The sequence below is a fragment of the Jaculus jaculus genome, chromosome 9 (assembly GCF_020740685.1).
Source record: "Jaculus jaculus isolate mJacJac1 chromosome 9, mJacJac1.mat.Y.cur, whole genome shotgun sequence".
Lineage (NCBI taxonomy): Eukaryota > Metazoa > Chordata > Mammalia > Rodentia > Dipodidae > Jaculus > Jaculus jaculus.
Window position 1 is genome coordinate 67,857,612 of NC_059110.1, and position 13,468 is coordinate 67,871,079.

The following is a 13,468-nucleotide window of genomic DNA, read 5'->3' on the forward strand; positions in this document are numbered from 1 at the left end:
TATCCTGCTACATTGCTGTAGGTTTTGATCAGCTCTAACAGCTTGGTAGTAGAGTCTTTAGGGTCCTTTATGTATAGAATCATGTCATCTGCAAATAATGATAACTTGATTTCTTCCTTTCCAATTTGTATCCCTTTTATGTGTGTCTCTTGCCTTATTGCTATGGCTAAGACTTCCAAAACTATATTAAATAGAAGTGGAGACAGTGGACACCCTTGTCTTGTTCCTGATTTTAGTGGAAAAGCTTCCAGTTTTTCCCCATTTAGTAATATGTTGGCTGTAGGCTTGTCATAAATAGCCTTTATTATATTGAGATATGTTCCTTCTATTCCCAGTCTCTGTAGGACTTTTATCATGAAGGGATGTTGGATTTTGTCAAATGCTTTCTCTGCATCTAATGAGATGATCATGTGATTTTTGTCCTTCAACCCATTTATGTAATGTATTACATTTATAGATTTGCGTATGTTGAACCATCCCTGCATCTCTGGGATAAAGCCTACTTGGTCAGGGTGAATGATCTTTTTGATATACTCTTGTATTCTGTTTGCCAATATTTTGTTGAGAATTTTTGCATTTATGTTCATGAGGGAGATTGGTCTGTAATTTTCTTTTTTTGTTCTATCTTTGCCTGGTTTTGGTATCAGGGTGATGCTGGCCTCATAGAAGGAGTTTGGTAGGATTCCTTCTTTTTCTATTTCCTGGAAAAGCTTAAGAAGCAATGGTGTTAGCTCTTCCTTAAAAGTCTGGTAAAATTCAGCAGTGAATCCATCCGGGCCTGGGCTTTTTTTAGTTGGGAGATTATTGATAACTGCTCGGATCTCCATGTTTGTTATAGGTCTATTTAAGTGATTAATCTCATTTTGACTTAATTTAGGTAGGTCATATAGATCAAGGAAATCATCCATTTCTTTCAGATTTTCATACTTTGTGGAGTATATGCTTTTCTAGTATGTCCCTATAATTTTTTGAATTTCTCTGGAATCTGTTGTGATGTTACCTTGTTCATCTCTGATTTTATTAATTTGTGTCTCTTCTCTCTTTCTTTTGGTCAGATTTGCTAAGGGTTTATCAATCTTGTTTATCCTTTCAAAGAACCAACTCTTTGTTTCATTAATTCTTTGGATTGTTCTTTTTGTTTCTATTGCATTAATTTCTGCCCTAATCTTTATTATTTCTTCCCATCTACTAATTTTTGGTTTGCCTTGTTCTTCTTTTTCCAAGGCTTTAAGGCGAAGCATTAGGTCGTTTACTTGCGACCTTTCTAATTTCTTAATATAGGCACTTAAGGCTATAAATTTACCTCTTAGAACTGCCTTCATTGTGTCCCAGAGATTTTGGTATGTTGTGTTCTCATTATCATTTGACTCTATAAATTTTTTGATTTCCTTTTTGATTTCTTCATTGACCCACTCATCATTTAGTAGTGTATTGTTTAGTTTCCATGATTTTGTGTATGCTCTATAGCCTTTCTTGCTACTGATTTGTAGTTTAATTCCATTGTGGTCAGATAGAATGCAAGGAATTATTTCAATTTTCCTGAATTTGTTAAGATTTGCTTTGTGTCCTAATATATGGTCTATTTTAGAGAATGTTCCATGTGCTGCTGAAAAGAATGTATATTCTGCAGCCTTTGGATGAAATGTCCTGTATATATCTGTTAGGTCCATTCCTTCTATGACCTCATTTAGTCCAGATGCCTCTCTGTTTATTCTTTCCCTGGATGACCTGTCAATTGATGAGAGTGGGGTGTTAAAGTCACCCACCACCACTGTGTTTGGTGTTATCTGTGACCTTAGTTCTAATAGTGTTTGTTTGACGAATTTGGGAGCCCCCATGTTAGGTGCATATATGTTTAGGATTGTTATGTCCTCCTGTTGGAGTGTGCCCTTAATCAATATAAAGTGACCTTCCTTATCTTTCTTGACTAACGTCGGACTAAAGTCTACCCTGTCTGATATTAGGATAGCAACCCCTGCTTGTTTTCTAGGCCCATTTGCTTGAAACACCGTCTTCCATCCTTTCACCCTAAGATAATGTCTATCCTTTGTAGAAAGGTGAGTTTCTTGGAGACAACAAATTGTAGGATCCTGCTTTTTAACCCAGTCTGCAAATCTATGTCTTTTCGTTGGGGCATTGAGACCATTGATATTAAGAGATATTATTGAAAGGTGTGTATGTATGTTTGCCATTTGTGTGTGTGTGTGTGTGTGTTACTTGTTCTACCTGTGCTCTCTCTGTTAACTGGTATTTGAGTATAGCTGGTTTTTTCTAGTTTCCTTATATGTGTGCTTTTCCTTTTGTTCAGCATGGAGGATTCTATCAAGTATTTTCTGTAGAGCTGGTTTTGTCTTCAGATACTCCTTTAACCTGCTTTTGTCATGGAATACCTTTATTTCTCCATCTATTTGGATGGATAACTTAGCAGGATAAAGTAACCTTGGTTGACAGTTGTTATCTTTCAGAACTTGGAATATATCACTCCAAGCCCTTCTGGCTTTAAAAGTTTGTGTTGAATAATCTGCTGTAATCCTGATGGGCTTGCTTTTGTAGGTAACTTGATTTTTCTCTCTAACTGCTTTCAATATTTTTTCTTTGGTTTGTGTGTTTGGAAGTTTGAGTATAATGTGGCGAGGAGAGTTTCTTTCTGGGTTTTGTCTGGCTGGGGTTCTAAAGGCTTCCTGTATCTGTATTGGCACCTCTTTCCCAATTTGGGGAAAATTTTCCTCTATGATTTTGTTGAAGATGCCTACTATGCCTCTGGAGTGGAGTTCTTCTCCTTCTACTATGCCCTGAATTCTTATATTGGATCTTTTCATAGTGTCCCGAATATCTTGAAATTCCCACTCATACTTTTCTATAAGTTTGTCTTTCTCTTTGTTGGACTGCATTAGGTCTGCCACCTGATCTTCTAGCTTAGATATTCTGTCCTCTCCCTCATCCATCCTACTGGTGAGATTTTCTACAGAGTTTTTTATTTCATTAACTTTGTTCTTCATTGCTAGTAATTCTGACTGGTTTTTCTTTATTATTTCTATTTCCCTATTTATGTCTTGTATTGCCTTCTTTATTTCATTAAATTGGTGTCCTGCCTCTTCTTTGATTCCTTTGATTTCCTCTTTGATTTCCTCTTTGATTTGTTCTTTGATTGTTTTCATGTGTTCTTTGACCTCTTTGAACATATTTATAATTATTCTTTTGAACTCTTTCTCAGGCATTTCCTCTAACTCTTTCTCACTGGAGGACATTTCTGATGCATTAATACTTTTAGGTGGATTTATATCGTCTTGCTTTTTAGTGTTTCTTGTGTTATAATGTATATATTTTTGCATCTTGGATTAAGTTAATGCTTGGATTTTCTAGCTAGCTGTGTATTCTTAGCTGTATCAATTGATTTGATGTAATATATTTTCAGGGTAGGACCTTAAGGTATTAGGTGTGGCTCTTAAGACTCTCAGAGTATCTACAAAGATGTTCTTAGTGGTTGAGTTTCCCTGCTATAGGAGTATTCAAGCAGGCTGAGTGGAATAAAATACAGGTAGATTCTAAAATTTAACTAAACACTGTACACCTTCAATCAAAAACAGCCCCGAGTATGTATGCAAGAGTAGTTATTATAATGACCAGATCCTCTATCAACAAAGAGGTTTAGATTTCTGGTCTGTTGAGGTATCCAAGTCAGCTTGTGACCAAGTGAGACCCTTCCCTGGTGCAATCCCAGTTACCTTGGGTGATTGTGGTCTCAGTCAAGTTGCTGCCTGGGTCATCGGGCTGCTGTTCTGATTTCTGGAGCTGGGCACTTGCTTTTCCTACGGGGCAAACTGAGCCGCTGCTGCTGCCTCTGCTGCTGTTGTAGCTGCCACCCCCGGAGCCACCACCGCTGCTGAAGCTGCCGCTGCCGTGTCCACCGCCGCTGCTCACCCCGAAGCCGCTGCTGCGGGATCTGCCGCCGCTGCCGCTCCTGGGTCCGCTGCTGCTGGGGCCGCTGGTACCGGTGCTGGAGCCGCTGAAGTTGCTGCCGAACTCTGCTCCTGCTTGGGTCCCGCTGTCAGCCCAAGTTGGCGTGGCCGGGTCCCGGGCCGCTGCTGTGTTCGCTGAAGCTGGGTTCAGGTGGTGGCGAAGGGGAGGGAGCCGCGGCTGCTCTGGTTGTATCAGTGTTCCACGTGTGCTTCTACCTCGCAGTCTGCTCTTCCCTCCGTTGCTCGCTGCCTCCCTCCCCTCACGTTTCCCGAGTTGCGGAGAGCGCGGTGTGGGGGGAAAATCCCGCACCTGGCTTGTCCTGCGGCTCGAGCCGAGAGTCCGGTGGCTTTCTGCCGCTCCGCGGCTGCGGCGGGTGGCCGAGCCGCCCCGGAGCCGCTGTTCCCGCCTGTGCAGGCTCTGGATGCTCTGGAACTCTTCTACTTCTCCGCTGCCGCCTCAATTTCCTATACACCTCACTTTTTAGTAAAAGTGTGTATTTTGCTGAGTTTTTTTGGTCTTTTTCCCCCCTATGCTGCTTTGGCGTGGTACCTACGCCGCCATCTTAACCGGAAGTCCCACAACTCATATTTTAAAGACATTTTTATTTATTCAAGAGAAAGGGACTAACAGGTTCACCATGGCCTCCATCCATTTCCAGGCATATGCACCATTTTGTGGTTGGGCTTTACATGGGTACTGGGGAATTAAACCTGAGCCATCAGGCTTTAAAACTAAGTGCCTTTAATCACTGAATCTATCTCCCAGCCCTATACCTCATATTAAGGAAAAATAACAAATAAAAGTTATTACATGCCTAAGCATGAAAGTGTTAGATTCTAGTTAATAATTGTCTCATAGTCTCAGAATGGCCTTAAACTCACAGCGATCCTCCTACCTCTGCCTCCTGAGTGCTGGGATTAAAGGCATGCGCCACCACACTCAGCTAGTTTTCTTAATTTTTACTGGATACCTCACTAATTCAGTCAATCCTCATGCTCTTCTAGCTGCTAAATTTCCACTTGGTAGTGTAGCTTGCCTTTCTCAGTACATCTTTCCTGACTTATTCCCACTACACCTGGTGCAGAGTTACCAGCCTGGAATCTCCTTGATTCTTGTTTACAGATTCTTTTTCCTTTGGCTGCCTGTCTACTGGGCATCTCTGTTTTTATTATAGTAATTGTTGATCATATGAGTTAAGTTGTTGATTGTTGTAGTTCCCTTCCCACTGCTGTGACAAAGCACATCCAAAAGATGGTAGGAAAGGATTTGTTTTGGCTTACAGTCTTGTGGGGAAGTTTTAGCATGGCAGGGGAAAACATGGTAGAGCAGAAGGTGGACATCATTTATTGCCACAGTAGCTGACAGAAGCAGCAAGACAGTGAGCCAAGCTCTGACAAGAGGGAGTTAGCTAGCCCCCTAAGCCCACACCAGCAACACACCGCCTCCAGATAGGGTCTCCCTCCAACTTGCCACAAGCTGGGAACAATCATTCAAAACACATGGGAGTAGGCTAATTCAAACTACAACACTAAGTGTCCTCTGTGGTCTAATTTAAGTGTGCACCCCACCAATACACACACACACACACACACACACACACACACACAAACACACACACACAGATTCATGTTTGGGGGCTTGGATCCCAGCTGATGGGCTGTGGAGAAGTGGTTGGATCCTGAGGTCTCTGACATAATCAGTGAATTAACCATTTGCTGTATCATAGTATGATGAAACTGGAAGTTTCTGGAAACTTTAAGGTAGGTCCTTCATATGGTTTGTATAATTGTCGCACACAGAAGGAACAGTGTGTCCCAGGCTGGTGGTACTTCTTGGTGCTAAGGCTTAGCTGAAGGAAGTAGGATATGGGGGGACATGCCTTGGAAGGTTATAGCTGCTCCCTCATCCCTTTGTATTTCTTACTTCCTGTCTAACATGAAGTGAGCAGCTTCCTCCTCCAAAGCTCCTACTGCTGTGAGGCTCTGCTTCACCACAGACTCAGAATCAACAGAGCCATGGACAAGAGTCTCTGAAACTTTAAGGCATAATAAATCTTTTCTCCCTCAAGTTGTTTACTCAGTATTCGGTCATATTAGCGAGATAGCCTGACTGGCACGTTCTGGTTTGAGAATGACACCACCATGCCTGGCATCATCCCAACCAAAGGATGCTTCTTCAGAGATGAATACATCTCATGCTGGTGTAGAAGGCATGGTAGTCGGACGGCAGTGGTGGGAGAGTGGAGGGTTCACCCTGAACTGACTTCCAGTGAGGTCTTTCCTTCAGTTCTTCCCCACACTTACTTCTAAGGCTATCTGTGTTGCCAGCTCTCTGGCCTTCCAGATGCTCTATGGAGAAATTCAGAGGGATTGCCAGTTTGCCCGGTGGGCTTGCCTCCTGATTTTTAGCATCCAACATTTTGCAACTATTAAAATATTTCTTGTGCTTCTTATTCTGGTTAGTTTTCTGGGCTTTTTTACACTCACTTTTGTAGAATTTCAGAAAGAAGTTGAATTAAATGATTATTTTTAGTATGTGATCTTAAGTAGAAGTGCCAGCTGGTTTTTGAAAACATGTGAAAATGATTTTGCTATTCTAACTTTTTACACTCAATATTTATTTAGACTTACCAGCATTTTTAAACAATTCTTTTGCAAACTTTTTCTTCTTTGTTCTGTTCATTCCTTCTTTAATAGTTCTTTGTGTAAGAGACCATTGGTAGAAATTTCCTAAATGTTTGGATGTCTAAAAGTTTACAATTTTTTTTGACTTGCAAAAGATATTTTGCCTAAGTTTAGAAATTTAGGTTCCCAATTATGCTTCTTCACACGTGGAAGATATTATCTAGATGTCTTCCAGCATTTGTTTTTGTTGACAATTTTATTTCAGGTATTCAAAACTTTATTTTTAAAACCTGCCTTCATTACAATTTTAAAGGTATGAGAGAGCTATTCTTTTACCATAACCAAAGGTTTATAAACATGTACAGCAGCACAAGATCATGTTATGAACACTAAAATGGTGAAAGGTGGAATCTGGCATGGTGGCTAATGCCTTTAATCCCAGTGCTCTAGGGGCTGGGGTAGGATGATCATCATGGGTTCAAGGTCAGCCTGGTCTAACAAGTGAGTTCCTGAGAATGGCTGTTTAACCTCCAAGGTTCTGAGGGGTTTTGTGCTTTCTGTTGGATTATTTTTGGCATTGTTTGAAAGTGTAGATAGTATTACACCTCAGCATTTTAACACTAAAGAAGATTCATTTGAGCACACAACACAGGCAAGTATACTGAAAGGAGTGCGTTTAGAGTTGGGGTCTGTCTCGCTCAGCCAGAAGTGTGCCCACATTAAATCAAAGATTACATCATATCACCAACCTGAAGAACCTACAAAATCAAATTTTCTGTTATTACCCAGTTAAGTAAATTACCCAATTTTTTTATTTCTTTGTTTGCATTTCAAATCTTTTTTTAAAAACTTTCTATTAACAACCTTCATTCATACACATAATACACCCTGATTATAATCTCTTCCCATGATCTTCTTTTGCCCTGTCCCTGATCTGACCTCTTCTTTCCAATTAGTCCCTATTTTATTTTTTTAAATATTTTTATTTATTTAGTTGAGAAAAACAGGCAGAAACAGAGAAAAAAAAGTATGGGCGCACCAGGGCTTCATGCCCTGGTGAACTCCAGACACATGTGCCACTTTTGAGCATCTGGCTTTATGTGAGTAGTGGGGAATCTAACCCAGGCTATCAGGCTTTGCAAACAAATGCCTTTAACCACTCAGCAATCTCTCAAGCACACTTCCTCTGTTTTTTAAATATTTTACTGATTATTTATTTGCAAAGAGAGAAAATGGGCACATTAGGGCCTCTTGCCACTGCATATGAACACCAGATACATGTGCTACTTTGTGCATCTGACTTTATATGAGTATTGGGGAATCAAACTGGGATGACCAGGTTTTGCAAGCAAGTGCCTTTAACCACTGAGCAATCTCTCCAGGTCCCCTCTTCTATTTTGAGGTCATCACCTTTTTGCACTTAGTATGCAGGTTGCTTTTGAGAACCTTAATAAATTAAAAAAAAGAAAACTAGAGACTATTCTAGAAGTCTTAAGGAATGTAAGGATAGTGTTCTTCCCTTGAAAGAGTACTTCTTTCCCAGGAGAAGATGGCATTAAATATAAGTTACCTTAGATTTAATCTATTCTACACCTACCCAGTATCTCTAGCCACATAGGTAGGAAGTCTAACAGCCTTGACACTGTCTAACTGCCCTGCTGCCTTCAAGGGATAACTTTACCTTTCAGGCCCCTTGCAAACTGTTTGAGGAGGAAAGAAAGCAAAACCATAATTCTCAAGTAAGTGGGATCTGCTTCCCCCTTTCTGTGTATTTGTGGTATGCATGTATACCACATGTATGCATGTCTGTATACGCAGGCGCATGTGCATGTGGAAGCCAGAAGTTGACATCAGATATCTTCTTCTATCAGTCTTCACCTTATCTTCTTGAGACAGGGTCTCTCACGGAACCCAGAGATCACCAATTTGGCTAGAAAAGGCAGCCAAAAAAATATGGGGTTCTCCACTTCCAGCTTGGGCCTACCATCCACAATGAGCTTTTGATCAGAGAAACCTACAAGGTTTCCCAAAGCAATGACAGACTTCTGTCAGAATACTTGATGATCCACCAAAGGCCAGTGATAAGACCCTATTGCTGGCTGAAGACTCCATACACAGCTGACGCATAAAATGGAATGACATGGCTGGAAGCCAGGAGAGAGTCAGTCCCCAGACAGTCAGTGTGTCTAGTGCCAGAAGGCGCTACATAGGCGACTGGGGGAAATGACGAAGATCTGTCCAAGCAACACACTGTTTAACCTAATTAGCAACAAATAACTGGATGTGATGCCCACACAAGTGCAATAGTGGTACACAGCCATGGTGAGGAATCAATTGCTCTTGATTTGGCTAACTGATCCACTCAGTGGTACTAGACCCTTAGCTGGAGCTGGGAAACAAGTCAGAACCATACCCAAACACAAGCCCACTCTACAATATCAAGCTATCATCAATCACGGGGTATAAGAGGGCCTACACCTATCAAACTGTCTATCAAAAAAGTAAGTGTTGGGCTGGAGAGATGGCTTAGTGGTTAAGCGCTTGCCTGTGAAGCCTAAGGACCCCAGTTCGAGGCTCGGTTCCCCAGGTCCCACGTTAGCCAGATGCACAAGGGGGCGCACGCATCTGGAGTTCGTTTGCAGAGGCTGGAAGCCCTGGCACGCCCATTCTCTCTCTCTCCCTCTATCTGTCTTTCTCTCTGTGTCTGTCACTCTCAAATAAATAAATAAAAATTAAAAAAAAAAAAGTAAGTGTTATCTCAATTTTCCGGGTGCTAACTTACTCTCCGTTGGAGAATCTGCTTCTCTTTTCCAGATAGATGCAGATCCTAAGAAGAGAGCTGCCCCAACATACCTCAAAAGGGGCCCAACTGAAACTAAGGACAACTGGCGAAATTAGCAAGGGTGATGTTTTCCTGTGAACCGGATACCAGCACAAAGGGGAAGGAGATCAATGCAGAGAAAAATCAACTCCTACCAAATCAGAGAGCCAAAGCCTCAGAGGCCCCCAACACCTCAGCACTGAAGCAGACCAAAAATGAACCCAACATGGCTCAGGGAAATCTTGCCGAAGAGGGGGCGGAAAGAATGTCAGAGTTACATGTTGGGTCATGATTTGCAGAGACATTTATCATACTAATAACTGGGGGCTAACTCCACAATGCACGACCCATTTTCATTAACAAGGAGGGTCTAATGGGAGGGGGTAGATCACAGATGAGCCTAAATAATGGTACCAAACTGCCTGTATTCACTGAAATGAAAACTAATAAATTAAATTTAAAAAAAAATATATGGGGTTCTCAAATCTTCTACATCTTCCCTCCCTCCCCACCCCCTCTAACTCTTGTATATTAGTTATCTTTTTCCGTATTTTCTTAGTGGGCACTGACCTGTAACTTCCAGTACCAGCATGGGGCTATCATCCACAATGAGCTTTTGATCAGAGAAACCTACAAGGCTTCCTAAAAGAATGACAAATTTCTGTCAGAGCACTTCATGACCCACGAAAGATTAGTGGTAAGACCCTATTGCTGAAGACACCATATGCAGCTGACATGTAAAATGGAACAGCATGGCTGGAAGCTAGAAGCAAGTTAGTCCCCAGACAGTCAGTGTGTCTAGTGCCAGAAGGTGCTACATGGGCGACTGGGGGAAATGACCAATATCTGTCCAAGCAACTCATGGTCTAACCTACTTAGCAACAAATAACCTGTTTGATGCCCACACAAGTGCAATAGTGGCACACAGCCATGGTGGGGAACCAACTGCTCTTGATTTGGCTAACTGATGCCCTCAGTGGTACGGGACCCATAGCTGGAGCTGGGAAACAAGTCAGAACCATATCCAAACATAAGCCCACTCTCCAATATCAAGCTCCCATCAATCGTGGGCTACAAGAGGGCTTACACCTATTAAACTCTATAAAAAAAGTGAGGGTTATCTCATTTGTCCTGGTGCTGACTTAGTCTCCATTGGAGAATCTGCTTCTCTGTTTCAGATAGATGCAGATCCTAAGGAGAGAGCCACCCCATCATACCTCAAAAGGGCCCCGGCTGAAACTAAGGAAAATTGGCGAAACAAGCAAGGGTGCTGTTTTCCTGAGGAACCGGATACCAGCACAAGGGGGAAGGAGACCAACACAGAGAAAAATCAACTCCTACCAAATCAGAGAGCCAGAACCCCAGAGGCCCCCAACACCTCATCACTGAAGCAGACCAAAAATGAACCCAACATGGCTCAGGGAAATTTTGCGGAAGAGGTGGCGGAAAGAATGTCAGAGCCACATGTTGGGTCATGATATGCAGAGACATTTATCGTACCAATAACTGTGGACTAACTCCATAATGCACGACCCATTTACATCAACAAGGAGGGGCCAATGTGGAGGGGGTAGGTCACGGATGAGCCTAATAATGGCACCAAACTGCCTGTATTTGCTGAATAGAATAATATAATAAATATAATATAATATATAATATTATAATAATATAATATTTAAATATAATAATAGAATAATAATAATAAATTTTTTTAAATATGGGGTTCTCCGGTCTCCACGTTCCCACATCCCCACTGCTGGGATAACTGCCACATGTCTTCCCACCCAGCTTTTACATGTGAGTGCTGCGGATCTAAACTCAGGTTCACAGGCTTGTATGGCAAGCACTTTACCCACTGAGCCAGCTCCCCAGCCCAGAACTTGGGTGGCTTTTTTAAAAAACTTAAACACATCTTTATTATCTGTAAGTATACATTAAAGGCTGCTATTCTCTTATTTCTCCATCTTATTCAATACCTCTGATATAAGGTCATTATTGGATCGCTAACACATCACCCAGATGTCCAGACAGTGCCCCATCTATGTATTCTTCTGTATTTGCAAGCTACAGGTTTATGTGGCCATCTACGGATACCACATAGCCCTTGTACTCCATTCCCCACTTAAACTTCACTAGCTTTCCTGTTAGCCCACTGAGAAAAGGTTTATAATTGAAGAGCAAACTCATTGTGAACACAGGTGAACACTGCAGACTACTAGCCACACTGCATTATGACTGCAATGGCTACTGCAGGCTCAAATCACTAAGTGTGGAGTCTTAACATTTTATTGACAACCTCAATACATACAGACAATATGCCATAATCATAATGCCCTCTCACCACCTTCCTTTCCCCCCTCCCCTTTCCCACCTCCACTGAATCCCTTTGTCTTTCCAACTAGTCTCTCTTCTATTTTTTATTTTGTTTGCTTGTTTGTTTTTATTAATATTTTTATTGGGGCTGGAGAGACGGCTTAGCGGTTAAGCGCTTGCCTGTGAAGCCTAAGGACCCCAGTTCGAGGCTCGGTTCCCCAGGTCCCACGTTAGCCAGATGCACAAGGGGGCGCACGCGTCTGGAGTTCGTTTGCAGAGGCTGGAAGCCCTGGCGTGCCCATTCTCTCTCTCTCCCTCTATCTGTCTTTCTGTCTGTGTCTGTCTCTCTTAAATAAATAAATAAATAAAAATTTTTTTTTAAAAAAAGAATATTTTTATTGACAACTTCCATGATTGTAAACAATATCCTGTGGTAATTTCCTCCCCCAATGTCCCCTTTGAAACTCCACTCTCCATCATATCCCCAGCCCCCTCAGTCTATCTTTTATTTATTTTGGGTTTGTTTTTAATTTTAATTTTTTTTATTTATTTATTTTGGTTTTTCAAGGTAAGGTCTCACTGTAGCTCAGGCTGACCTGGAGTTCACTATGTAGTCTCAGGGTGGCCTTGAACTAAAGGTGAACCTCCTACCTCTGCTTCCAAAGTGCTGGGAGTGAAGGTATGTGCCACCATGCCTGGCTTCTCTTCTATTTTGATGTCATCCTCTTTTCCTCCAGTTATGATGGTTTTATGTAGGTAGTACCAGGCACTGTGAAGTCATGGATATCCAGGCTATTTTGTGTCTGGAGCAGCACATTGTAAGGAGTCCTACCCTTCCTTTGGCTCTTACATTCTTTCCGCCACCTCTTCCACAATGGACCCGAGCCTTGGAAGGTGTGATAGAGATATTTCAGTGCTGAGTATCCCTCTGTCACATCTTCTCAGCACCATGGTGCCTTCTGAGTCATCCCAAGGTCACTGCCATCTAAAAAGATAAGGTTCTCTAACCAAAGTGAGAGTAGCATTAACATATGGTATGAATATTAAGAGAAGTGCTTACTGGGCAGTTTGATGAGCATAATATATATGTTTAGCCATTTTAAAGATGCTAATATGCATTTTATTTTTTATTTTAAATATTTTTATTTATTTGCAAGGAGAAATAATGAAAATGGGCATGTCAGGATCTCTCATCACTGCAACTGCACTCTAGATGCATGAGCTACTTTGTGCATCTGGCTTCACATGGGTACTAGGGTTAGTATCCATGGAGGGCTCTCCTATAAGTTGCAGCACATTTAACAGCATCATTGACTTCTATCTACAAGATGCTATTTGCATCTTCCCATGTGCCCTCAGTTGTGGCAGCAAAATTGTCTCTAGACATTGTCAAATATCCTCCTGTGGGAAAAAGCACCCCTAAATGAACCACTGTCTAAAACAAAAGGAAAGAAACATGTTTTGCAGGAATGGGTGAAAACAAACTAGCTTCCAAATACAGGTGTGTGTTGCAGGGTAATATGTCAGCTGGACAGACTGCAGACACAACAGAGGTGCCATCAGAGAGTAGCCTGGCTGGCCAGGCATGGCAGTGTGTGCATGAAGTCCCTGCACTGGTGAGGCTAAGAAGATCTTGACTTACACGCCATTCTGGAATACAGAGTGTGATATGAAATCCTGTCTCTAAAGCAGGGAGGAGCAGGAGATGTGCATTAGTGTTAGATCACTTGCCTAGCATGTTCTAAGTCCT

General features: G+C 41.8%; 1 protein-coding gene across 1 annotated transcript; it reads right to left on the reverse strand.

Moving 5' to 3' along the window:
• Positions 1-11,469: 11,469 nt before the first annotated feature.
• On the reverse strand, positions 11,470-11,592 carry LOC123463317 (small nuclear ribonucleoprotein F-like). Its single transcript, XM_045157891.1, has one exon. The coding sequence runs from the start codon at positions 11,590-11,592 to the stop codon at positions 11,470-11,472; it is 123 nt and encodes a 40-aa protein (XP_045013826.1).
• Between the last annotated feature and the right edge of the window lie 1,876 nt (positions 11,593-13,468).

Excerpts from the sequence above, each read along its gene's own strand:
- LOC123463317 (XM_045157891.1), bottom strand. The coding sequence starts at position 11,592 with ATGAGTTTGCTCTTCAATTATAAACCTTTTCTCAGTGGGCTAACAGGA.